This window comes from Nannobrachium achirus (genome assembly GCF_963921795.1).
Source record: "Nannobrachium achirus genome assembly, chromosome: 13".
Classification (NCBI taxonomy): Eukaryota; Metazoa; Chordata; class Actinopteri; order Myctophiformes; family Myctophidae; genus Nannobrachium; species Nannobrachium achirus.
Window position 1 is genome coordinate 50,534,238 of NC_137833.1, and position 27,450 is coordinate 50,561,687.

General features: G+C 41.5%; 2 protein-coding genes across 4 annotated transcripts; both read left to right on the top strand.

The window, feature by feature from the left end:
- Nucleotides 1-673: 673 nt before the first annotated feature.
- sar1ab (secretion associated, Ras related GTPase 1Ab) lies at nt 674-9,848 on the top strand. 2 transcript variants are annotated; one of them, XM_080739862.1, is made up of 7 exons: nt 674-767; nt 5,166-5,232; nt 6,090-6,209; nt 6,321-6,386; nt 6,761-6,864; nt 7,680-7,811; nt 9,435-9,848. In XM_080739862.1, exons 2-7 carry the CDS (start codon nt 5,175-5,177, stop codon nt 9,549-9,551), a joined length of 597 nt encoding a protein of 198 aa, XP_080595988.1. In that variant the 5' UTR covers nt 674-767; nt 5,166-5,174; the 3' UTR covers nt 9,552-9,848. The 2 variants fall into 2 exon arrangements, with proteins under 2 accessions (XP_080595988.1, XP_080595987.1); XM_080739861.1 differs by having other exon boundaries at nt 687-767; nt 5,163-5,232.
- Nucleotides 9,849-14,700: 4,852 nt separating this feature from the next.
- Nucleotides 14,701-26,997, top strand: tysnd1 (trypsin like peroxisomal matrix peptidase 1; the record flags this gene model as incomplete). Of its 2 annotated transcripts, XM_080740241.1 has the most annotated exons (7): nt 14,701-15,234; nt 15,711-15,837; nt 17,049-17,275; nt 18,504-18,802; nt 20,871-21,001; nt 24,285-24,470; nt 26,288-26,997. In XM_080740241.1, the coding sequence occupies 7 exons, from the start codon at nt 14,701-14,703 to the stop codon at nt 26,488-26,490; spliced, it is 1,707 nt and encodes a 568-aa protein (XP_080596367.1). In that variant the 3' UTR covers nt 26,491-26,997. The 2 variants fall into 2 exon arrangements, with proteins under 2 accessions (XP_080596367.1, XP_080596368.1); XM_080740242.1 differs by lacking the exon at nt 24,285-24,470.
- Nucleotides 26,998-27,450: the final 453 nt, after the last annotated feature.

A 27,450-nucleotide genomic window follows, 5' to 3' on the forward strand; every position in this document is an offset into this window, starting at 1 on the left:
CCTGACCTGAACCCCACAGAGAATCTGTGTTGTGATGTCAAGAGGAAGATGAGACTAGAGACACCACCAGACTCAACACAGAGGAGCAGGCCCCTATCAAAGCAAACCTGGGCTTCCACAACACCTCAGCAGTACCACAGGCTGACCACCTTCATGCCACACCCCATTGATGATGAAGACATTTGTTCAAAAGTATTCTAGTAGTCACTGAGTGCATACTGCCTACATTAACATAACCTTTCAGAAGTTTGACATTTCTGTATTATAAATCCTTCTTTTGAGTGGTCATGTGGAATATTCTAATATTTTGAGAATATGAATTTTAAAACAATCTAAAACAAAAATAGCTTTTGAATATTTCACTGCATGCACAATGAATCTAAAATATATGAAAGTCTTTAAAAAATATATTTTACAGAAGAAAAATAACTTACATAATATATATATATATTTTAGATGATATGTATTTGTGCTGTATGATTGGGGTTCATTAGCCAAAACGTTATGTAGGCCTATTAGGCAAGGCTGTCGTCGTGTGAGTTTAATGCTTGTTTAATTTAAAAGGATCATATTCGGCATGTGACCCCCCCCACGGCCCACCACACCCCATCCCCCTCCCATCCGACCCCCCTCTCTCCCCCAAAAAACTGTTACGCAGTTCCGGTGAGTTGTCAAATGTTGTAACATTGTAACCTGCCGATCGACGGGCAGAGCAGCTTTGGACCAAAGAGTGTTTCATCTGGAGTTGATCAAACGCTCAAATCAAGGTAAAAACCCGAGAACGTCCAGTGTGGGATCATCTTGTCTGTATGACATTGAACTTGAACGTGTGATAGAGAGACAGCTGCCCTACATAGAGATCCGTGTGTGTGTGAGTGAGCGAGTTTATTATAGAGTTTATTGTTGTTGAGCGGCTCCGCGCAACTCTCTCAGTGCGCTGTTTACAACAACAGCGTTGTTTACTGGTTCTCTCGCATGGTTTAGCCGTGTATGTAATTTAAATGTAAATGCAGTGAGTTAAATTAACTTGAAGATGTTATGTGTAGGTCTAAATGTTCAATGGCGCACTTTCTAGCCTATTAATGAACTATAGCGCACTTAACACATAGGCTATAATTAAGAAAACACTTACTGAAAATACCACTGCATTCTATCTTCTAGAAATAGTTTTTATCAGTATTCATTGTAATAGTGCTGCATCACTTTCAACTGAGAGTGACAGGTGTGTGTGTGTGTGTGTGTGTGTGTGTGTGTGTGTGTGTGTGTGTGTGTGTGTGTGTGTGGGTGTGTGTGTGCGTGCGTGCGTGCGTGTGTGTACGTGGTGCGATCGAGTGTCAGAGCCACAACTTGTCATAAAAATAGTCTGGGCATGAAGAACACACACATAGCCTACAGTGAGACTTCAGACTGAGAGAGATTGCATTGAGACAACTCTTAACAAACACAGACAGACATCTCTCTCTAATAGCCTATGTTTTTATCTTTATAAGACAGACTGTTCTCTAAACAAACTACTGCTACTATCTATTTAGACAGCCATATCTGATCAAACTACAGTAGCTACTGTAGTTTGATCACTGTACTAGGCCAGGGGTCTTCAACGTTATCATGCCAAGGACCACTTATGTTGAGAACCTAACTAACCCTTCATAGATTCCATATCGTTTCATTGTTTGACAGCACAATCATCATTGTAATTTGGATTCATGTGAATTTGTGTTTTCAGAGAGATAGGCTTACGTATTTAACCACTTGAACCGTCAATACTTAACTTGACATTTCACTCTGTACTTAGTCTGCTCTTTTTCCCCTCTATACGGCAAACGTCTTTGCCGAAAATAGCCGATCGCTGCGAGGCGTTGTGAGCTTGTAGATCTGCTATTTTTGGCTAAAGTTCTCAGGATATGGACGCTATAGGATTCAAGTGGTTAATATAAAAAAGGAGAAAAAAATCTATCACACAAAGATTTGGAGGACCCCCTGTAGTAATTCTGAGGACCCCTGTACTAGGCTACTATTTATTAAGACACAGTACATTTAATAATAAGACATGCTGCCCTCTTTGCAAACTACAGATTCATTAAAACGGCTTTCAGAATAAAGTACAGTTCATTTAATGGCTCTGTGAACAACCCAGTCATACAGTTCATTTGGTGTTGGTGGTGGTGGTGCCAGGGGCGTCACAAGGGGTAGGAAAGTGGGACTGAGTTACTAGGGCCCAAGGTGGAGGGGCCTTAATAACTTTATCTATTGAAAAATAGCAGATATACAAGCTCACAGCGCGGCACCGAGTGCCGCGCTGCGAGCTTGTAGATCTGCTATTTTTGAAAAGTTGTGAAAATGTGTGAAAATCTTTGAATATATGTATTTTTTAAGCGAACATTTCTAACTCAAATTTTTCTTCTGGGGTTCCCTGGAAGAACTAAATATTTTGAGATCGGGGTCCGTGGCCAAATACATATCATCTTGGGGTTTCTTGCACACATTTTCACGATTTTTCAAAAATAGCAGATCTACAAGCTGAGTGCCGCGCTGTGAGCTTGTATATCTGCTATTTTCGATAGTTAACATTCATGGGGGGCCCGCAGTGAATCCTTGTACACAGGGCCCAGAATTTGGTGTGACGCCCCTGGGTGGTGCGCTATAGCTTTGTTTTCTCCCCCAGGCAGCATCCAGTTTGTTCCACTTGTGTGATTGCGCCACAGGGCTTACACATACCAGTAACGTAATCCAGGGTCCGGGGGGGGGGGGGGGGGGGGGGGGGGGGGGGGGTTGGTGGCAAACAATGCACTTCAGTGCAAGATTTCCAATGCAATAGTATCCTTATTGCAAAAGTGTTTGTATGTTAAATGTCGTATTAGTGTGGTCATGGCTGAGGCTGTAAGGCAGGCCATCTAGGCCCAATTTTTCAAACACATTTTTGGACACTGCTCCTACAGATTTTGCCCTAAAATCACGCAAATCGGTACACACACAGTATGTCTACACTCATGTCATCAACATTATAGGGGCTGTTAAGTATGACATCATTTTGTAGGCAGAGGAGAATTTCTGCCCCCAGTTTCTGTGAATCTTTTTACTATTTTTACTATTTACACATTTTTCTTCTCTTTGTTGTTGAAAGGAAAGTGTTAGAATTATACTTTAGTCGTTATTTTTTAGTCTTTGTTTTTTTAAATAGCGAGGGACGGAAAATGCTCTGGGGGCAGATTCTCCTCTGCCTACAAAATGATGTCACGGCTTAAAAGCCCCGACTTTTTCAAACACATTTTTGGACACTGCCCCTACAGATATTGCCCTAAAATCACGCTGCGACCTGACGGTCGCTTATCTCCCGATTAGGGAGTCTTACTGGTAATACTGGTGAAGTTTTGATCAATTGAGTACAAAAGGACCCCCATGGAAACAAGCCATAGGCTTTGTTGGGTTTAAAATCCCCTTAGCAGACCCTGTATTGAACTGTATATTCCTGTGCTTTTTGAGTGGTGCTCCTGGGAGGAGCTAAGCTCCAACATCTGGCTTTGTCTGGGCCCCCAAAAAATGTCTGGGCCCCAAAAACATACACATAAAGCAACATACATCTTGGCACAAAGTGCTCAACGTTTGTTGCATAGGGTTGTACGCCTAGGTTCACATTGGCCAAGCTTTGCGTGATACTTAAAGGAGCTCTAGTCAACTTTTTCATTGTAGGGCCGACACTTTGTTTACATCCTAGTCTATAGACTAGAATGTAAACAAAGTGTCGGTCTGACAATGGCCAAAATGATTATTTTATCATTATTTTACCCTTTTCTGTGGTCTGTGGTGGATTTTTGAATAGAAACACATATATGAAGCTTATTTTTTTTATAAAATATTTTCGAAACATAATTTTTTATTTTAGCATCCGTTTTTCAAGAAAAAGTTGACTATAGCTCCTTTAATGAATGAACTCATAAGTTGACGATTAATTGTCACGCAAATAAGATTTACATTTTCTTTGGCATTGAACTTTGGAAAATATGAATACAAATTTTCAAATAGACGTCAAAGACTGTGGAAATAGCTGATCTACAAGCTTACAACACGTGTTGTAAGCTTATTTGGGAAATGTTTGAAAATGTATGAACACTTTTCAACATGGAAAGTTGGAAACCATTATGACGATTATGCGGAATAATTGCGATTAGGCGATTATGTGATAATTGAATTTGTGACAGGCCTTCCCATGTCTACATGTGGAAGTGAGCAAGACTCTATAACCCCTATCAGCTCCCCTCCGAGCTCTCACCCCATCCAAAGTCGGCCGACCAGTTGCTGCTGCTAAGACTAGGCTAAAAACCAGAGGTGACTGAGCCTTTGCGGTACATTTTGAGTTGAGGTCGAAGCTGAAACGGAATTTCCCAGGTGGGATTAACACGTTTCTCCTCTTTTATACAGTTTATTTAGTAATTACTTACTTCAACATTAATCAGAGTTACCAGAAGCTCTCGATTGAAAAACGGGCAAGTACAAGTCAACATTGGCCTGTGATTTTAAACTCCATCGCAGCAGTGTGAAAATAGCAGATCTACAAGCACTGTGTGCTTGTAGATCGGCTATTTTCACTAGTTTAGATCATTTTTAAAACGATAAATACAAAACGAACAGTCTTGGACATACAAGTTTTCCACCCGACAACAACTGTATCTGTGTGTGTATGTGTATGTGTATGTGTATGTGTATGTGTATGTGTGTGTGTGTGTGTGTGTGTGTGTGTGCGTGTGTGTGTGTGTGTGTGTGTGTGTGTGTGTGTGTGTGTGTGTGTGTGTGTGTGTGTGTGTGTGTGTGTGCGTGCGTGTGCGTATGGGTATGGGTATGTATATATGTCCTAAAGATGTTTCAGTGAACATAGCTGTCCTGAAGTGCCCTTGAGCAAGGCTCTGAACCCCCAAATTCTCCAATGGAGCTGCTAAGTGACCAACAGTATAATAATGTAATAAGACTGTGGTTGCACTGGGCAGCTCCCAGGGTTTTAATGTGTGTGTTTGTGTGAGTGTGAAGAAGGGTGTTGCTGAAAAATAGCACTTGTGCTCAGCATACCTACCCTGGGTAAATAAAGGTTGAAAAAAACTAAATGTAGATCAGACCTTTTATTGGTTCTCTCCTGTCATGTGATAACAGATAATATATCTATATTTCAGCAGGCTGAAGACATGTCTTTCATCCTCGATTGGCTCTACAGAAGTGTCAGCAGCGTCTTGCAGCTATTAGGTACAGTATTACTCGATCAAGGATAGACTTAATTGCTAAAATGTGAGATGATATTAGTGATTTCCTAGCCTCGGGAACCCAGGCTTTGAGTGATTTCCTGAACTCGCGACCTATCCATGGTATTGTAACACCTGGCTGAGTTTCAAACCCGGAGTTCCCATGAGGCTACGGTAAAAGCCAAACAGCTACCGCTTATGTCAGGAGGGAATCCCTCCCTTGGCCAGGGGATATATTAGGCATTTGGGCTTTCAGATTGAGTTCCTCTGCTACGCTATATGCCTCCAGGGCTGTCGCACCACATTCTGGGCCCTGGGTACAAGGAAAGGATTCACTCACATTGTGTGGTTTAACTATTGAAAAATAGCAGATATACAAGCTCACAGCGCGGTGCCGAGTGCCGCGCTTGTTTCGTGAAGTCTTTGAATATTTCAAATCCTTCTAAGTTTTATTTTTTTTAAAACGATGTTTCTATGTCAGTGGTGCTCAAACCTTTTCATGTGAAGGACCCCCAAAATGATATGTATTTGGCCGCGGACCCCCATTTCAAAACATTTAGTTCCAGGGACCCCTCTAGAAGCAAAATGTATTCGCTTAAAAAATACTTATTTTCAAAGATTTGCACACATCTTCACGACTTTTCGAAAATAGCAGATCTACAAGCTCGCAGCGCGGCACTCGGTGCCGCGCTGTGAGCTTGTATATCTGCTATTTTTCAATAGCTAAAGTATAAAATAATTAAGGCCCCTCCACCTTGGGCCCTAGTAACTCAGTCCCACTTCCCCCGGCCCCTTGTGACGCCCCTGTATGCCTCTTTCTGCCGATAGAACTTTGACATTATTGTGTTTTTCGGTCCTCAGGGTTGTACAGGAAGAGTGGCAAGCTGGTGTTTCTGGGTCTGGATAATGCAGGGAAGACCACGCTGTTGCACATGCTCAGGGACGACCGGCTGGGACAACACGTGCCCACGTTGCATCCAAGTAACCAGTGCATTCATCTGCAGTTTAGGAAATCAGCCCCGTTGTTATCACTGTAGATTAATGAATCTGTTTCATCGCTTAGCTCATGTCTGTGAAATTGTCTTTCTTCAGCATCCGAGGAGCTGACTATTGCCGGAATGACATTTACCACATTTGATCTTGGTGGTCATACACAAGGTAGGTCGTCACACATAAGACGGGCAAAGGAAAAGGTCTGCACGCTATAGTGAACACTGTTGTCTGCAGTGCGTTTATTTCATTTGTTGTTTTGCCTGTCTTGTTCACCTGCCTTTGAGTGGATGTGGAAGCATGTTTTCTTGTAAGTTTCATTGATTGATTGATTGATTGATTGACAGGTAGTACAGTCAAAAGTTATTTTAAAATGATGAAAATGTCCATGGTGGACCATTATAAGAATCCATAACAAGAGAATTTCTATTTTTCCCTGAACTGTAGTAAAATTATAACGTGAAACTTTGAAGTCACATTGAGGCTATGCTTGATGCTGTTGGCTGACGATGAATCTAATTCATGTTGTCTGACTCTTGCAGCGCGAAGAATCTGGAAGAACTACCTCCCTGCCATCAACGGCATCGTCTACATGGTGGACTGTGCTGATCACGCACGGCTAGCAGAGGCCAAGGTTGAACTTGATGTGAGTCCTATTGACTATCTTTAAAACCCCACTAGAACAGTCATTGTACTTGTTTCTAGTTGGTAGTTTAGTCGGGAACACTTATGTCAAAGTAGATTTAACCATTACTGCAACAAATGGAATACAGTTGAACTTGGCATAAAAGGGCTCCGCGATCTGACATGTTCCCTGAATCTTGCTATGCAAAATCAGGGACCTTTAAAGGCCCACTTCACCTCTGGGACAACCGTGCATATGATGCATCATGCTGCATCTTATGACGCAAAATGCATCACTAGTCATGCTGAAATACTAAAATATCTCAAAACACAGATTGAACACAAAAAATAACTCAGGATTGTGTTGATCGTGTCCCAAACAACAGTAAAATAAGACCTGGTTGTCCCAGAGGTGAAGTGGGCCTTTAAGCAAAACCCCCTATAGGGATACAATAGTAGAACAATAGCAATACATAAACATATTAGCTTGAATCAGCAGACATAAAATCACAAGTATTTGAGCCTATGCCAGACTCTGATCAAAAGGTGGAGGCTGGGGTGGACGAGGCAGCTAAGCAGCAGCGGATCCGAAGCTTCGGATCAAAGACAAGCAGAGCTATATAGTGAATGCAAGCTGTATTTAAAGAAGCCTACTGAGAGAGAGCTCTGATTGGATTATAACAGTGTGATGTAATGATCAGCAGATCTGTGAATGAGGAATAGGAAAGGATCTGACTGACAGCTGATTACAGCCGAGGCGGGCAAGACTCACGTGTCCTGCACCAACTAACGCTATGCTTCATTTATGTTTATGGACTCTTTCCTGTCTCTCTCTAGGCTCTGCTAACAGACGAAACCATCAACAACGTGCCGGTCCTCATCCTGGGGAACAAGATCGATCGCCCAGAAGCCGTCAGTGAAGACACCCTGCGAGGAATGTTTGGTCTGTACGGTCACACAACTGGAAAGGTGAGGAGCGCATGAGTACACAAGCTGGGGTGTCGCTCCAATTTCTGGGCCCTGGGTACAAGGATTCATTGACTGGGAACACATTATTTCCAATTATTATGTGCTTTAACTATTGAAAAATAGCAGACATACAAGCTTGTAGGTCTGCTATTTTTGAAAAATCGTGAAAATTTGAAAAACCTTTGTTTCCCTTCTCAAAATATTTAGTTCCAGGGACCCCGCCAGAAGCACAATTGAGTTACAAATGTTGGCTTAAAAATTGAATTCAAAGATTTGCACAAATTTCCACTACTTTTCAAAAATAGCAGATCTACAAGCTTGCAGCGCGGCACCGAGTGCTGCGCTGTGAGCTTGTATATCTGCTATTTTTCAATAGCTAAAGTATAAAATAATTAAGGCCCCTCCACTTTGGGCCCTAGTAACTCAGTCCCACTCCCCCCCCCCCCTCCTTGTGACACCCCTGTAGATGAAAACTGACTGTTCACAAGTAGAGAGCTTTAGGGTTAAAGCTAAAAATCCAAATGTTGATGTCCGACTGAGAAGGGTAATTGCAACTATGCCATAACCAATAACTAAGTACAATTTTTGAGGTATTTTTACTTTATTGAAGTATTTCCGATTTTCAATACCTTTACTTCTACACCACTACATTTCAGAGGCAAATATTGTGCTTTTACTCCACTACATCTAGCCTATTTGACGACTTTAGTTACTAGTAACCTTTAGATTTTGATTATCATTACAAAACTTACCTTTACCACTTCAGCCCTACATACATTTCGACCATTTGAAGATAGCCGATCCACAAGCTCACAATGCGTCACAATGCGACACAATTTGAGCTTGTAGAACGGCTATTTTCAAAAGATTTTTATACATTTGAAAACTTGAAAAGGGAAGTTTTTTTCCACCACTGTCAAATCCTGTGCGCAGTCCGCTTCAAATTACGTCACTGTCGTTGTCAACCTGTACGTGTCCTCGACTTACGTGACACCAGGGTCTAAATCTGGTATGGAGCCCACCTCCTCCAACCCCTGCAGACATACTAGTTATGTAAGGGATCTGGCTGAGCGGTCGGTCTCAGCCAGACATTATCCCGCTTATTACACTGCTACTCAATAAAATTAATAATTTGACTCAAAACTCAAAACAAAACAAAGTATTTCCTTGTTGGGCTTCCCCCCAGCGCAATACGGTTGGTTGCCTTGGAAAACAAGGAAGTGTTGGTCAAATTGAATCAATTTTCTGTTACTGCATCGTCTATTTCTCGCTGCAAATATGTTTTAAATATTCTTGAGTTGTAAATGACACTGTGTGTTTGTTTACATGGCTGTCATGTTGGATACTGCATAAAATTCTTTATACAGATATAATTCACAGCTGATTTCAGCGATTGACCAATCAGAATCAAGCATTCAACCAAGCCATGTATAAACTATATTAACACACAACAACAATAATGTTTTATTAATTGATTAAACTAAGTTCTGGATTGAAGCTGTAACAACTCAAGTCAAGATTAAACTTCACTGCATGTCTAACATGTACAGTGCACGGTTTGGCTAATCTGTTGCGGATTCATTTGCTTTGTTTCAATTGTGTGCTTTCATTTATTGTTTTTAGGGCAATGTATCATTGAAGGAGCTGAACCTGAGGCCCATGGAGGTGTTCATGTGCAGCGTGCTGAAGAGACAAGGCTACGGGGACGGATTCCGCTGGCTTTCCCAATATATCGATTGAGTTGTAGCGTTTTTAATTTTTTTAAAAGGTTTACCATTTAGTTGTTCTATGCACACGAGAACAGGTCCTGCACAAAATAAACACCTGCTGGAAAGATATTTTCATACATACACTACATACTATATTTATTCAAGGCTCAGACTATATATTTTCGAATTACGTAATGGCAATCATGTTGTCAGTCACACATAGGGATGGGACGATATGAAAATGTCATATCGCGATGATTGTGACAATGGAAATCGCGATTTACGATATTATCGCGATAATCCAAATCCATTACCCTGGGGCAAAACATTTGCCAAGAAATGGCAGATCTATAAACCCACAACGTGTCGCAACGCGTTGTGAGCTTGTAGATCGGCTATTTTTAGGCAAAGAGATTTGGTAGAGTGTGGAAAAAAAAGACTATCAAGTACGTATATTATAGGTACGTTTTACCAATAGAGGATGGAGGATGATTTCACAATGAATTTAAATCTCCACGATAAGATTATCGCAAGTGTTTTTTATCACGATAATATCGCTTATCGTCCCATCCCTAGTCATACACAAGGGCAAAGATTAGTTCAACAGTTATTTTTGTTATTCAGTTGTTGTGAATAAGACATATTCTCTGACTGACTGTAAATTCCTGTGTTCATTTATACATTTGTACACTCTCAGAATTGAACACGGAGGACTTTACGGTGTACCTAACCGTTAGACTCTGAGCGGGGTACAGTACAGGGACGTGCTGGCCATTGGGAAAAGCGGGACAACTCCCGAACGGCCGGTTCATTCTCGGCCGGTCCAGGCCGGGCCATTAGGAAATAATTAAACTGTTTGCATAAAAGTAAAAATTTAACTGTTTGCACAAAAGTAGTGAAAACAGCCGATCTACAAGCACACAACGCCTCGCACCGCGAGGCGTTTTGTGCTTGTAGATCGGCTGTTTTCACTAGTTTAAATCATTTTTTAAATGATAAATACAAAACAAACGGTTTTGGACATACAAGGTTTCCACCCGACAACAACGAAATATAGGCCTAATTCATATAATTGGCCCACTGGCTTGTCACTTGTCATGATCTGAAATGGCAAATCTTTGAGTAGCAGCAGCGCTATAGAGAGAGATCTCTCCATAGCGCGCAATGAGGGCCTTTCCAACTATTTTTCCCGGGCTGAATCAGGGGCCCAGCACGTCCCTGGTACAGTACGACGACATTATGCTACACTAAATGGTTTCTTCTTGGTACTTTGTAAGGAGCAGTCGTCTCCTCCATATAGAACATGTCAGCGCTGTGAGCCAGATTGTGACCCAGGTTTATTTTTAGGGCTCGGTGTTGGCTTACACTGAAGGTCGATTTGGTTGGCATTCTGTTGTCAGAGCTGCTCTTTCCCAATTTAGCAAAATTGAAAAGCAGGATACTTTGTCGGTACACGTCAAAGAGAGCTCCCTTCTCACTCGTCATAACTGCAAAGTAGAATTTCTTTTAAATTTCTTATGTAAGAGGTGCATTCGAATAATCCGCACTGTTTGATTATGGATTATGGCTGAAGAATGTCATTATTTCTGTCGAAATTGTTGGGTGCCATATGATAGCATGACAAGACAGTTAGGCCTCTATCAGAGTCCAGGGTGAAGAGCTATTCACCGCAAATTTTAGGTGATAAGCTATCCACCTAAAGTGAGAAAACAAGTGGAGTGCCATCACAGTCAGTCACGGTGAAGTCCTATCACTGTGACTGACTTGTCTAGATCAACCAATCAGTGAACGGGGTGATGGGCCGATCTGTCTGATAGTAAAAACAGAGAGATGTGTCGGGGTTCGCGGTGGCTAGCTCTTCATCGCGAGTAATGACGTAATGTTGTAGTTTTATGACTTAAAAAGACTACAACGCGGTGGATAGCTTATCACCGCGGTGCCTACTATGATAGGGGCTTTATTCTACCTCTCAATATACCAAACCGTTTTGAATGTAAATTAGTTTTATTTTTTGGAATCAATTGTTTACTTTATACCACAAAAGAAATGTATTTTTCTTCTTTTTCAATTAATAGTTTACCTTACCACTACAACCCGATTATAGGAATGTGACCACAAGTGCATTATCAGCTGTTTTGATGTGAGCATTATTTATTTATTATATTACAGAGAAATGTTTTATAATTGCAGTGCACATTGTTAACAGCATTAGAACAATTAAGTGATGGCCGTTATCAGCCACCTACCTGTTCTTATGGATACAGGAAGAGTGGGCACCTAAACATTGTGGGCACCTCGATGTAAAAAGTAATAATTATAGCCTAATAATAATGGAACTGGAGTCTTGATTGTGGGGTCATGTGATCAGTGATATCATGAAGATGTAATCTGCAAGCCAAAGAATACATCTTCATGATGTGGGTGATGATCACATCACCCCACAATCAATACTCCAGTTCTAGGCAACACAGAAGCGGAGGGACTTTTTTCTTATTTCCACACAACAACTCTAAAGGCCTGTCCATACTTTGACCGAAACCACCCTTTTCGGTCAAAAGGTCCGGTTCGACTACAACATGACGTCACTCAAGACTTTTGAAAAGCATTCGACCGAATGAGAGTTCGGAAATGTGCATGTCGGAAGGTCTTAACTCACCGAACATTGTTGAAAATGAGTGGTATTCCCCTTTAAGTAATATAAAGTAATCTTTTAACATGCACGATACATTATTATCAGACGAAAATCTTCCCTTGATTATGGCCATACTGGCTAGCCGGTTTTGTATCAATTGTAGAAATATTACGCCTTAAATGTTCAATCATGTATAGCTTCAGATTACTTCTAACCATTTTACAAATTCGTATATATTTTGAGAAGAAATAAAAAGACACTTTAACATTGAGGTGCGCACTCTTCCGGTTACTTTTCTTATTGGTGGTTAGTTACTGTGAATGGACTTGAGTACTTGGTGAATATTGCCTGCACAGTGCAGTTAAGATATGAGAGTACTTGGGTGGTAGGCCTGCTGAAAAATATGAATAAAGTACACATATACGGTAAAATACCTATGAGTGCAATATTATTATCACTTAATTGTAAATATTACATTATAATGCCATTTTGTGATGGATCTGTCAGACAATTAGGGTACATATTTTGGGAAGAAAAGATGTTTGGAGTTTGGATTTAATAAATATTTTTGAAAGTCTTACCTGAGTGATTATTATTATATATTTTTTTATATATGTGATTCTCAAAGTAAGGTCTAGATTAGCTCTGGTCAATAGCATTAGAAGGAGTTCTCCTTAATGCATCAGAGCATTAGTGTCGTGAGTTGCTTGCGGCTAGGTCCAGAGACCCTCACGGTTCCTTTAGGGCAGGGGTCTTCAACGATCTTCAGGTCAAGGACCCCGACTACGTATTGTATAAAATTATGTTGCAGACCTTTTCATAGATAGATAGATTCATAGACTTGTTTGACAGCCCTATCATCAGGTTAGCCTATGTTGGATTCATGTTAATGTGTATTTTCAGACCACTTTTAACCACTTGGACCCTTGATAGCCTATAACTTGACCTTTCACTCTGTACTTGGTCTGCTCTTTTCCCCCTCTACACCAAACCGACAAACCTATTTGCCAAAAATAGCCGAACTACAAGCCCTGTAGCTTTGAGAACCCACTGTTGAAAACCCCTGCTTTAGGGGCTTCCAAATGGACCTACAGGTCTGTAACTCTGAGAGTGTAGAAAAGTACATGGGGTTATGGGGTCCTTCAAATTAAAAGGTTTGAGAACTAATATATTCTATACAATATTAATGAATTAATGAATTAGTCAATTATTCAATTAGTCCATTCATTCATTCATTCATTCATTCATTCATTCATGTGTCACTGTATGTATCTCTGTTACTACAGTACAGGGATACACCAGACAGGAAAACAAGCATCCTCTATGACCCCGCCTACCTAACTACGCAATTGGCTCAGAATATGGTCGTCAGATTACACTCGACCAATGAGGACTGTTGGCCTTTGGACAGCCAGGAAATTGTTTCCAACATGGTTCTTCAATGTTTACAAAATGCTACGTCGCATTTTATAGAGCTCTTGAAGTAAATTAATAGTTTCCAGACAGTATTATGGGACTGCTAGTTAATAATCGGGTTGATTTGCAAAGCTACACTTATCTTCAGCGTGGATGACGACGCCTCCATTGACACTTTTGAAACAACTTAAGGCAAGGCAAGTGTATTTGTATTATAGCACCACATTTCAACAACAATGCAATTCTATGTGCCTTACATAAAAAAAACATTAAGCAAAGGAAACATTAATTAATTCAGGACATAATAATTCAATGATTTCTGTTTGGTGTCTGTCTGGTATTTTTGTTGTTTTGTATTTGCTTCTGTGTAAAATAAATAATGTCTAAAGATTGTATAAAGTTTGTCTTGTCTTGTCTTGTCTTGTCTTGTCTTGTCTTGTCTTGTCATGTCCTATAATATTGATAAAAACAAACAAATTGTTTCATAAAAAATAAATAATAATAATTAGCACATTAGAATACAATAACAACAAAAGAAAGTGGATAATATGTTCCCTAAACAGGGTCCTCCTTATGTTCCCCGGGTTCTATGTTCCCCACTTCCCCCCAAAAAAGGTTCTATGTTCCCCAGGTTCTATGTTCCCCACCCACCCTCCCCATACCAAAAAAAGGTATATGTTCCCAACTCAAATGCAGGAAATGGAGGGACATGATCTGGGCACTAAGAACATGTGGGCAATCCTAATTTAGGTGCCCACTCGTCCAGGTGTCCCTAGTGCCCAGATCATGTCTCCAGTCATATGGTGCGCAGATGTCCCTAGTTCCCCCCTGAGCCACTAGCATTCAAAATATCTCCCCATTATGTTCCTTTATGTGTGTTTAGAGTTATGTTTCCTGCATTTTTGGAAGAGTGGGGAACATAGAACATAGAACTTTTTTGTGGGGGTAAGTGGGGAACATAGAACCTGGGGTAGATAGGACTTTTTTGGGTAAGCGGGGAACATGGAACCTTTTTTAGAGGGTTAAGTGGGGAACATAGAACTTGGTGAACATAGAACCTGGGGAACATAGGTACAGTCCCGATTCAAATCGAGCCCAAAGTTCATTGATGTATGTTTGTTCACAGAACAGAATGGAGGTGGTCGAGAAGGCCTGCTGTGTTGTGACTGTGAAGACCTCTGATCATCATCATCATAAACATGATGACGGCGCCATCATCAGCTGCAGTGGAGTCATCCTCAACCCCCAGTCTGGGATGGTGATCTGCAACGCTCTCCCCTTTTCCCGTTTCATTGACAGTGATAACAATAAGCAGCCTCTCCCTTCAGACCATAGGTTCATGCTGCCGCACAACGTCAGCGAAAAGCTCGACATCGGCGTCAGATTCCACGAGCAGCAGCGCCACGTAGACGGCAACCCGTGCACGGCATCGACATTACATCAAGCATGCACCGTCTCCAAAAGCAGCACGGCGCGGCTGCGCCAACGTGAAACCAGCGCTGAGCTGGTGATGCTGGTCAACTGCCCGGAGTTCAGAAAGGCTTTCCTGGCGCTTTTCAAAGAGGCCGACAAGTGGCGTTTCTACGGTGGCGAGGAGGAGGACGAGGAGCTGGCCAGAGATTGCCAGTTTCTGGGCTGGTTTGCGGTGCTCAGGGCTGACCTAGGGGTGGGCGCTATGAAAAAATACAATATCACAATATTTGTCCAAGCTGTATATCATAATACACGATTTTATCACGATTTCTTTTTCACGTTGGTTTTTATGGTTATTTTTCAAGTTACTTGACAAAAACTAGACTCTCTAGGTTCCTTTTGGGAGGTCTAAATCTAACTTTACAAGTATGTAACTCTGACGGTATACAAATGAAACCAAATGGACCCTTACGGGTCCATTTGGTTTCATTTGTATACTGTCAGAGTTAAGTGGAGACCTTGACATTTTAAAGTTTGAGAACTACTGATTTAGACCAAAATGCAGGTTTAAATTAAATTCTGCAATGAATCTCTGTATTAACGATTAAACACTATTTTTTACAAGGCTCCATCAATTGTATCACGATATATACGATACCTCTGAAAAGGCCTATTGTGGAGACGTTGTATCGTCTCAACGATAATTATCACCATATCGCCCACCCCTAGGCTGACCGTGTCGTTGTGGACGGCGGTGCCTCAGACACGAGGCCTCTGCCCTGGACCAGGAGTTCGTCTCTCCAGAAGGGATTCACGGTGGTTGCGTGTGGAACCCCCTTTGGTTCTCTGTGCCAAGGTTGTTATTGCAGATTTAGAAATCTTCATTTAATATTGTTTTTTAAGGTTTGTTTTGGGGCTTTTATGCCTTTATTGATAGAACAGTAGACTGACAGGAAATGGGGGGAGAGACGGGGAGTGACACACGGCAAAGGTCGTCCGGACCAGGAATCGAACCGGCGATGCCGCCAGGCATTCATGCCGATGTGGCAATGCCTAAGTGGTATGCGACTGGACCAGTAGGCCAGCGGGCGCCATTGTTTTTATTCAATTTTTCCCTTATGTTTATAATTTCAGTATAGTTTTGATAGTGGGTTTGCTGGTTTAGTTTATATATATTTTTTAAGGCTTAGTTTTAGATTAAGTTTAAAACATGTGGTCTCTTTACCAAAAGTTCAGAAAAAGAGTGAACATGGCCAATCTGCAAGCTCACAATGCGCCGTGATCCAATGAAATGTGAGAAAGATTTTATTTTGATCTTCAGTTAAAAAAAAATCGTAAAATAACAGGAAGATTTCATGTATGAAATACTGACAAAGAAGACTAAAGCCAAGAACAAATTTTCTCTGTCCAGTTAGATTTTTTTGGTTTTCGTTATTTTGTGAGTTTAAAACGGGTACACATTATAGTGTATTATTATTTTATGCTTTAACTATTGAAAAATAGCAGATATACAAGCTCACAGCGCGGCACTCGGTGCCGCGCTGTGAGCTTGTAGATCTGCTATTTTTGAAAAATCGTGAAAATTAGAATTTTGACCCGATTCTATAAGTGTCTTTTGAACCCTTCTAAGGTTTTTTGAAAAACCCTATGTTTCTATGTCAGCAATCTGGCCAGCCATCGTCAAAGAAAAGGTCCTTTTCACTTAACTGGAGCTCAGTTGGTCTGTTCTTGAGGGACTACCATGTCAGTGGTTCTCAAACCTTTTCATGTGAAGGACCCCCAAAATGATATGTATTCGGCCACGGACCCGCATCTCAAAATATCTAGTTCCAGGGACCCCCCCAGAAGCAAAATTTGAGTTACAAACGTTCACTTTGAAAATACATATATTCAAAGATTTGCACACATTTTCATGACTCTTTCAAAAAATAGCAGACCTACAAGCTCGCAGCGCGGCACTCGGTGCCGCGCTGTGAGCTTGTATATCTGCTATTTTTCACTGGTTAAAGCATTCAATAATTCTAGGACTAAATGGGTTATAACAGTAACCCTGCTCTGCGTCTACAGATATCTTCATGAGCTCGCTCAGCAGGGGCATCGTCAGCAACCTGGCGGGGGAGGAGAACGCCCTCATCCTCACCGACGCCCGCTGTCTGCCAGGGACAGAGGGCGGGGGCCTCTTCCTCCCTCGCGGGGGCAACCGCGGCGGAGCGGACCTGGTCGGCGTGATCGTGTCTCCGCTGTGCTGGAAGGCCAACGAGTGGATAGGACTCACCCTCGTGTGTTCGGCACAGGTGGGCGGATGGATTCAACTTCTCTGTCGCCACGATTGATTTCAGTTAGGGATGTCCCGATACCACTTTTTTGCTGACCGAGTACAAGTACGAGTACTTCATTTTGAGTACTCGCCGATACCGAGTACCGATACGAGTAGAATTAATAATACAAAATGTCTTTAAATTATTATTATTATTTTTTTTTTATCAGATGTTCCTCACTTTCTGGCTGTATATAACACATTAAATTGCATTGCTTTCCCAGAACATGGCACAACTGCCACACATTTCACTTTTTTTTTCAGGTTTAGCCCATGGAAATTCCTGTACTGTGCATGATCTTCTAGATCTGCTATGCTCAAACATTTTGTATTTTTACTTTTGATACTTTTAGAGAGAGAGAGAGAGAAAGGCGAATTGGCGGAACACACAGGGTACTCGGGCGCTTTGTGAGCAGTATCGGACGAGTACCGATACCGCAAAATAGGCCGGTATCGGTATCGAGTACCGATACCACGAGTACCAATACCGCATCCCTAATTTCAGTCATTTGGATTCCAAAGAAGCCAGCATGTCTTGTATATAGCAACATTAGGGGTGCAGCGATTAATTGATTAATCGTAATCGAATTATCGATTATTAAATTAGTTTGCAACTAATAGTAATCGTAATCGAATCGGCAACTAATTGCTAGAATTTCTATTAATACCGTGCAGGAATATATAGGGTCAAGAACAAAAACTATGACTTGATTATTATATTTATATTAAATTACCTATTTGAAAAGAGTACTGTTAACCTTTGTTTAGCCTGAGAAATATGTAGCTATTCTTTAATCAAATGTATGCGGTCAGAAAAGGGTATTTATTTTGTTTATTTGTCTTTTATTAGCAACCTAATCGGCAGCTGAGCAAAATGTAATAAATGATGTATTTTTTTCATGAATTATTCATCTCTAATGTCTTTTTTGTTAGTTAGAACATGTCTAAAAGAACCTCAAATCAAATTTATAAGGTGATAGCTAAATAAGTGCCATAATCCGATTAATCGATGAATCGTTTAAATAATCGTCCGATTAGTTGCAGCCCTAAGCAACATACGTTTTTCAGCAAACTTTTTTTAGAATCGGTCAAAAGGTCTAAATGGGTTAACCATTTATATTGTATTAATTTATCATTTTCTTTTAAAATTGTAATGATCGAGTAAATGCATTAGTTAACTGTTTGCACCCCTCTGCCCCTTGCAGGTGATCATCAGGAACATTGTGTGTTGCATGAAGACTGAAGACCCCCAGCGAGACGCGCTGACGTCTGTCCTCCATCGGGGAGCGACTGGCCGCTATCTGTCCAGCAGCAGCAGCAGCATCACGGCCCCTCCTCCTCCTCCCAGCTGTCAGGCAGCAGACACGTATCCAACGGTGTGTCTGGTGGACAGCGGACACTTCTGGGGCTCCGGGGTCCTGGTCGCCCCTCGGCTGGCTCTGACCTGCCGGCACGTCGTCGCCGGGAAGTCATTTGTCACTCTGAGGTTCCACCGCAGGGACGGGTACTGTACTGAACGCACGCACACACACACACACACACACACACACACACACACACACACACACACACACACACACACACACACACACACACACACACACACACACACACACACACACACATCTGCTATTTTCAGAGCGCAACACCTGAGCACAACAAAAGAAAATCACACCCAATGTGAAATGAGCGGTGGTCGTGCTTGCATAACTTCTTCAGACTAGGATTTGAGTCTAGGATGTACAGGCTATGCTACACACACACACGTTTTGCTATGGCAAAACGCTGAGGAAAAAGGCTACAGACACACGACATATGACATCACTAGACAAACATGATGCTACGTACACACATTTTGCTATGGCAAAACGCTGAGGAAAAAGGCTACAGACACACGACATATGACATCACTAGACAAACATGATGCTACGTACACACATTTTGCTATGACAAAACGCTGAGGAAAAAGGCTACAGACACACGACATATGACATCACTAGACAAACATGATGCTACGTACACACATTTTACTATGGCAAAACGCTGAGGAAAAAGGCTACAGACACACAACATATGACATCACTAGACAAACATGATGCTACGCTTTACTATAGCAAAACGCTGAGGAAAAAGGCTACGGACACACGCACAGCCACTTATAGGAGCGGTTTGCACCGCTCAATAAAACTAGAAGAATGCAATTGGAAATTGGAAGCGTGGTGCCGTGACTATATTTCTGCAGAAAGTTAACTGTCATGTGAAGCTCAACCAATACTCGAGCTAGCACCACTCCTCAAATGTTTTTCCTTCAACTTCCAACAGCATCTGATTTACATCAATTTCCAATGGCATCTGATTCACAAAAAAGTTGGAGAAAATAAAGTTCCCCCAGGACTACTACAGTGTGTTGCCCTGTCAGTAGGGGTGGGCGATATGGTCATAATTATCGTTGAGACGATACAATGTCTCCACGATATGCATTCAGAGATATCGTATATATCGTGATACAATGAGGGAGCCTTGGAAAAATTCCTGTTTAATCGTTAATACAGAGATTCATTGCAGAATTCAATTTAAACCTGCATTTTGGTCTAAATCAGGAGTTCTCAAACTTTAAAATGTCAAGGCCTCCACTTAACACTGACAGTATACAAATGAAACCAAATGGACCCGTAAGGGTCCATTTGGTTTCATTTGTATACTGTCAGAGTTACATACTTGTAAAGTTCAATTTAGACCTCCCAAAAGGAACCCAGAGAGTCTAGTTTTTGTCAAGTAACTTGAAAAATAACCATAAGAACCAACGTGTAAAAGAATCGTGATAAAATTGTGTATCGTGATAGAGCTCTGGAAAATATCGTGATATTGTATTTTTCCATATCGCCCACCCCTACCTGTCAGGCAACCACACTAATGATTTGTCCTTTAGTTCTACTGGATCTCTTCTCCACTAGTAGTCCCTCCCTTTTTACTCGCGCCAGCAGAGTGCGCGAGTACTGTGTTTTGTGGCGTATCTGTTTGTATTTACGCCCATAGCCAATCGGGGACAAGCATTATTGGTGACGTCACCATCAACAGACAATGAGGGACCAGCATACTTGGTCACGTTCCAACCGTGACGATATGTCAGGCCTCACTGTAGGGCTGTCACAATATGACATTTTACATGACGATTAATTGTCACTCAAATAATTGGCGATTAACGATTTAATTGTGTTTTTGTCGTTGATAATTACATTTCTGTTTGGCTTTTAGGCTTTGAAGTTGTACGTGGTAGATATGACACATAACCTAAATATACAAAGAAATTACTGACATATTTGACAACTTACTACTTAAAAAATAACTTTGATAGTGGAAATAGCCGATCTACAAGCTCACAACGCGTCGGGTTGCGACGCGTAGTGAGCTTGTAGATCTGCTATTTCCACTATTTCGGACATTTTTCAACATTCACGATTATGACGATTATGACAAAATAATTGCGATAATGTCAAATAATCACGATTAGACGATTATGTAATAATTGTGACAGCCCTACCTCACTGTGGCTCCATTGTGTTCTTCCACAGGTTCCATAATGTCGCTGGAGATGTTCTATTCTCCACTAGTTCGTCCTCACCGTATGACCTGGCTGTGGTGCGACTGCGAGCCTCTGCTCCGCAGGCGGTGATCCCACAGCTGGCCACGTGCTTCCAGCCAGGTGTGGTGTTATTACAGTACCTTTCATTTAAAACCAACTGTAGGAACTGTAGGTAACAGCAGTGTTTCATCATATCGTTGCTGTCGGGGAAGCAACCTCAGAAACCATATTCTAGCTTTTTGATCATCCTACAAGCGTCACACAAAAGTAGCAAAAGTAGCAGATCCACAAGCTCGAAACTATGGACCAGGGGTCTACAACGTTTTCAGTCCAAGGACCTCTTAGTAGAGAGAGAGAGATGTAGCAGGGACCCCCACACAACCTTTTCCATATAGTTTCATCGTTTGATAGCACAATCATCAGTGTATTTTGGATTCATGTCGTTTTGTGTTCTCAGATATTTAATCACTTGAACCGTCAAAACTTGACCTTTTCACTCGGTACTTAGTCTGCTCTTTTTTCCCTCTAGATATCCTAAAAATAGTAAATAACTCTATACAATCAGGTGTCTTTCCAGAAACACTGAAAACGGCCGTAGTTAAGCCCTTACTCAAGAAACACAACCTCGACCCGTCCATGCTGTGTAATTATAGACCCATTTCCAATTTGCCTTTTCTGGGCAAGGTCCTAGAAAAAATTATCTTTCATCAATTGGATGTATTTCTGCAGAACAATAAGGTGCACAACAAATTCCAATCCGGCTTCAGGAAAGGACACAGCACAGAAACTGCACTTTTAAAAGTTATTAATGATCTTAGGGTGTCTGCTGATAACAAAAATGTATCCGTTCTCCTACTGCTGGATCAAACGGCGGCTTTTGACACAATTGACCATACAATTCTAATACAACGTCTTGAACACTGGGTAGGGCTGTCAGGCACAGCTTTGTCCTGGTTTTACTCCTACCTAACAGGCAGAAGCTACTTTGTTAATCTAGCTGACTTTGAGTCAAACAAACACAACATCTGCTCTGGTATTCCACAGGGCTCAATTCTTGGTCCTTTATTATTCTCCCTCTATATACTGCCGCTGGGAGAACTTATTTCCGCTCACGGTGTGAATTTCCATTTCTATGCTGATGACACCCAGCTGTACCTTTCGGTAGCTCCGGACGACCCCTGTGCTCTAGACCCATTGCTGACGTGTGTGTCTAGCATAAAATGCTGGATGAGTGAGAACTTTCTCAAACTAAATGAGGACAAGACAGAAGTTCTCATAATTGGTTCTACTGCGCAGAGAGAATCAATAATAAGTAGACTTGGTAACCTGTCTAAAGAAAGTAACACTTCTGTAAAGAACCTGGGAGTGATCATTGACGCTGAATTGAATTTTAATACACACATTAATCATGTCACCAAGATTGCCTTCTTTCACCTTAGAAATATTGCGCGAATTAGAGCCTATCTAACATTGGACGATGCAAAAACGCTGATCCACGCTTTTGTTTTCTCTCGGCTTGATTACTGCAACGCACTTCTCTCTGGTCTGCCAAAGAAAACAACTGACAGTTTGCAACTTGTTCAAAATGCGGCAGCCAGAGTTTTAACTAAAGCTAAGATGAGAGAACATATTACTCCAGTCTTAGCGTCGCTACACTGGCTCCCGGTTGTTTTTAGGATTGATTTTAAAATTATTTTACTTGTTTATAAAGCTCTAAATGGTCTGGCACCTTCGTACCTCTATGACTGCCTGCATAGATACGTTCCAAACCGCCCACTCAGGTCTTCTAGTGCTGACCTACTCGATGTGCCTAAAATGAAATATAAAAAATATGGTGAAGCAGCTTTCTGCTTCTACGGACCGACAGTTTGGAATAAACTCCCACTACACCTAAGACAGGCAGCCTCTGTGGATAGCTTTAAAGCACAGCTCAAGACCTATTTCTTTACTCTTGCTTTTAGCTGAATTATTTTTTTATCTCTTTGATGCTATTGACGTCCACACTGTTCTGAAATTGTTCTTCAATGTTTTATGTTTTTATTGTTCTGCTTTATTGTATTCATGTGTATTTTATTTTTTCTGTTAAGTAACTGTGCTTCATTTTCTGCTCTGTAAAGCACTTTGAGCTGCATTTCATGTCATGAAAGGTGCTATACAAATAAAGCTTTATTATTATTATTATTATTACACCAAACCGCTTTGCCAAAAATAGCCGATCTACAAGCTCACAACGCCTCGCAGCACGAGGCTTTGTGAGCTTTTAGATCGGCTATTTTTGGATAAAGTTCTCAGAATATGGATGCTATAAAAAAGGAGAAAAAAAAGGTTTCTATCACACAACGATTTGGAGGACCCCCTAGAGGTCTCGGACCCCCTGTTGAAGACCCCTGTCATAGACCATAAAGTTTGCCCATATGTATAACGATACATGCCATTTATTAAATGTGCATTAGGTGGGCAGTTTTATCGCCTCTTTGTTCTTCTAAATTCTAAGAGCTAAAGTCAGTTTTTTTGCTGCTGCCTTTTAGAAAGATGTTTAACTATTAGTCTGCACTGTAGTTTTATTCTCTTTTCCCCGTTTTATTTTCACTTCTTTTTCTTCTTGTTTTCAAATGTCCTTGTCAAATGTCACTCTGTCTTGAATAGCTTTCATAGAGATAGGTGTTTAACATATTTTTTCCCGTCCTTTTCACTGCATTCAAATGTCCTCTTACTCATGATGTGTTCTTTTGCCTAATGTTTTATGTAAAGCACATCGAATTGCCTTGTCATTGAAATGTGTCATACAAATAGGCTTTGCCTTGCCTTGCCTCACAGGACCTCTGAACAGGGTTCCCACGGTCATGAAATTCCTGGAAATATTTTGAAATTAGAAAAATATTTTTCCAGTACTGGAAAGGTTTTGGAATTTATCAAGGGTCCTGGAAGGTCCTGGAAAAAATAGCTATGCATTGTCTTTGGTTATTGATTTTGTTGATACCTCTGAAATGACAAATCAAATTGGCCAAATTGTCAAATAGGCAGAAATTGTGAAAATAGCAGATCTACATGTGAGGCGTTGTGAGCATGTAGATCTGCTATTTTCACAATAGAACCGTGTTATACAAAATTCCTCTACTCCCCAGTTAAAATATGATTATTTTGGGGGCCACGGCCTGAAAAGGTTGAGAACCACTGGCATACACTACCTGTCTTTGGGCATTGCGCATATAGGAGTAAGCGACCTGTTATTGAGCTGAATTATTGTTCTTATTATTATTGTATTATTGTTATTGTTCCTGGAAATTGGGTTAAATATTCTGGAAAAGTTTTAGAAATGAATTGGTAAAAATGTGTGGGAACCCTGTCTGAAACAACAATCGAGGACTTTCCTTTCTCCCTGTGTGTTTGGTTGTGCTTGCAGGTGAGGAGGTGGTGGTGCTGGGTTATGGCGGGTTGGGTCAGAACTCTGGCCCTTCTCTGACCTCTGGAATCCTCTCCAAAGCTGTCAGCTGGAACCAGCGGCCTGTCATGCTGCAGACCACCTGTGCAGTGCAGGCAGGGGCCAGTGGGGGCGCTGTTGTGCGGAAACACTCAGGAGAGCTGCTGGGTAAAAAAGAAAAAGGCCTTTTTCCGATCACTAGGGGGCACTTGTTGTCCATGGAAATCTCTAGTGTGACTGTGTTTACTGTGCTTGACATAATACAGTACATGGACCAACATCTATAGCAGCATGTTCCAGAAATAGTGCTTTCTCCAGTGCTATTATATAGTAAGCAGTGGTTTCTCAAACGTGGGGTCTGGGGGCCCCCCAGGGGTCCTTGATGGGGTTTCCATGGGGACACCAGCAAAATGAGGAACAGTTCAACCACTTAAGCCCTGTTTTATACTTTCAGAAATGTTAAAAAGAAACGGCTAAAATGGCCAATACAAGCTCACAACTCATCGTGATTATACACAGTGCTTGTGCATCGGATATTATCGATATTTGTTTTGTGTACATGTTTGGAAATGTGAAAATCTTTGCCCTATAATGACATGCACAAAATGTGGACAACCGTTTGAAAGCTGTTAATTTCACTGTTATTTCACCGGCTAGAAGTTATCCAAACTAGAAAGGTGACATTCTGTGAAATTGCAAGTGTGATTGCCTATTTATATTGTGATCCTCAATCCCCAAATCCTTTATATTGTCAATAATATGAAGCACCCACTTTGAGAAACAATGGTCTACATCAAGGGTCTTCAACAGGGGGTCCGGGACCCCTAGGGGGTCCTCAGAGTCACTACAGGGGGTCTTCCAAATCTGTGTGTGATAGAAACCTTTTTCTCCTTTTTGAGCAGTGGTCACACCGTCTCCTATACGTGGCCGTGTGTGTGGGTATCCGTCCGTCCGGCCGTCCGGCCGTCCGGCCGTCCGTGTATGTAGCCTCAAGCCTGCAGTACCTTTTCTGACCACACATGTTAAGGGAGGGGCGCTGTTGTTCTCTCACACACACACACACACACACACACACACACACACACAGGGGGGAAGGGTGGGTCAGCATGTGTGGTCAAGTATTATTATTATTATTAACAAACTGAATGTTTTAGGGTCAAATAAATTAGAGTGTGTGAAGAAACTACAGCATTGTAAAGCACACTAACCCCGCTGCACCCACCCAGTAGTGCTGTTGCACAGCCTCCACGACCACCGCTCAGTTCACACGGGTGTGATTTTTTTAATATGAACCTCTTGAATCCTATAGCGTCCATATTCTGAGAACTTTAGCCAAAGATAGCACATCTACAAGCTATGTGAGCTTGTAGATCGGCAAAGAGATTTTGGTGTAGAGAGGAAAAAGAATGTCAAGATTATTAAGTATTGACAGTTCAAGTGGTTAAATATCTGAAAACACAAATTGACATGAATCCAAAATACTACAGACGATTGTGCTGTCAAACAATGAAACTATATGGAATATATGAAAAAGTTTTGGGGGGTCTCTGCTTCATCTCTCTCTCAACTAAGGGGTCCTTGGCCTCAAAACGTTGAAGACCCCTGGTCTACATAGCAGAGGTAGTCAGGGACCCAGTCCCTGATAATGGGAGAGGACCTGTGATGTTCTGCCGTACTTTTTATTTCTGTTTTATTTCTGAAAAGAATACAAAAAATAAATGTGCTTTAAGTAGCATGTGAGGGGTAAAACTAGGTGTTCTTCGTGATTCTGAATCCATTGCAAGCATTTGTTTTGCATGAAAAACATTCCTTTGGCTAAATTTTGGCCCCCCAAAATTGTAAAAAGTGATGAGTCATCAAAAAATCTTCACTTTTCACAGTTGTGGGGGCCGATACGGCAAGACATCACAGGTTCAACCCTATTCCTTGAGCTTTTGGGCTTGTGGGTCCCTGACTAAGGTCTCAGTCGTGCGTTTGTGTTCTAGGCATCGTGTCCAGCAACACGCGGGACTTTGCGGCCGCCGTGACCTACCCTCACCTCAACTTCAGCATCCCTGGGACCGTGTTCCACGCGTTGCTGCAGCACTTCGAGCGCACGGGGGACGTCCAGGTGTTCGGCGCTTTGGACTCGCCAGGAGAAGGGGTCAGGAAGGTGTGGAGGTTACAAGCTGCTCAGAGCAAACTGTAAACTACCGCGTGACCGACTGGAAGCACTTGATCCCATCCCTGTCAGGTCCGTAATACTGTTGGTATAAGCACGGGTGTCGCACCAAATTCGGGGTCCTGCATACAAGGATTCACTGCGGGCCCCCATGAACTGGGAACAAATTATTACACGTTATTTTTTGCTTTAACTAGTGAAAAATAGCAGATCTACAAGCTTGCAAGCGCCCCGCTGCGAGCTTGTAGATCTGCTATTTTTGAGAAATCGTGAATATTTGTGCAAGTCTTTAATGAATATTTCAAATCCTTCTAAGGTTTTTTTTAATAACCTATGTTTCTATGTCATGTGAAGGACCCCCAAAATGATATGTATTTGGCCACAGACCCCCATCTCAAAATAATTAGTTCCATGGACACCCCAGAAGCAAAATTTGATTTACAATTGTTTGCATAAAAAAAATACATATAATCGAAGATTTGCACACATTTTCACGACTTTTCAAAAATAGCAGATATACAAGCTCTGTGAGCTTGTATATCTGCTATTTTTCAATAACTAAAGTATGAAATAATTAAGGCCCCTCCACCTTGGGCCCTAGTATCTAAGTCCCACTTTCCCCCCCCCCTTGTGACGCCCCTGGGTATAAGGCAGGTTTTTTGTGTCGGGGACCCCCAAACTGTATGAAAGGTACAGTATGTACTGACAAGTAACAGTTTTGGACAGATGAGGTTTCCACCGGAAAGACAATATGTAGCTAAAATCTAGATGCTTTCCAGGTTTAAATGGGTTCACCAAAAAATATCACTTACCCTTAGGGGTGGGCGATATGGTGATAATTATCGTTGAGACGATACAATGTCTCCACGATATGCATTTTCAGAGGTATCGTATATATCGTGATACAATTGAGGGAGCCTTGTAAAAAATCCTGTTTAATCGTTAATACAGAGATTCATTGCAGAATTCAATTTAAACCTGCATTTT

Coding starts and splice junctions, on each gene's coding strand:
- sar1ab (XM_080739862.1), top strand. CDS start 5,175: ATGTCTTTCATCCTCGATTGGCTCTACAGAAGTGTCAGCAGCGTCTTG. Junction 6,387..6,760: donor TCTTGGTGGTCATACACAAG/GTAGGTCGTCAC, acceptor TGACTCTTGCAG/CGCGAAGAATCTGGAAGAAC. Junction 6,865..7,679: donor AGGCCAAGGTTGAACTTGAT/GTGAGTCCTATT, acceptor GTCTCTCTCTAG/GCTCTGCTAACAGACGAAAC.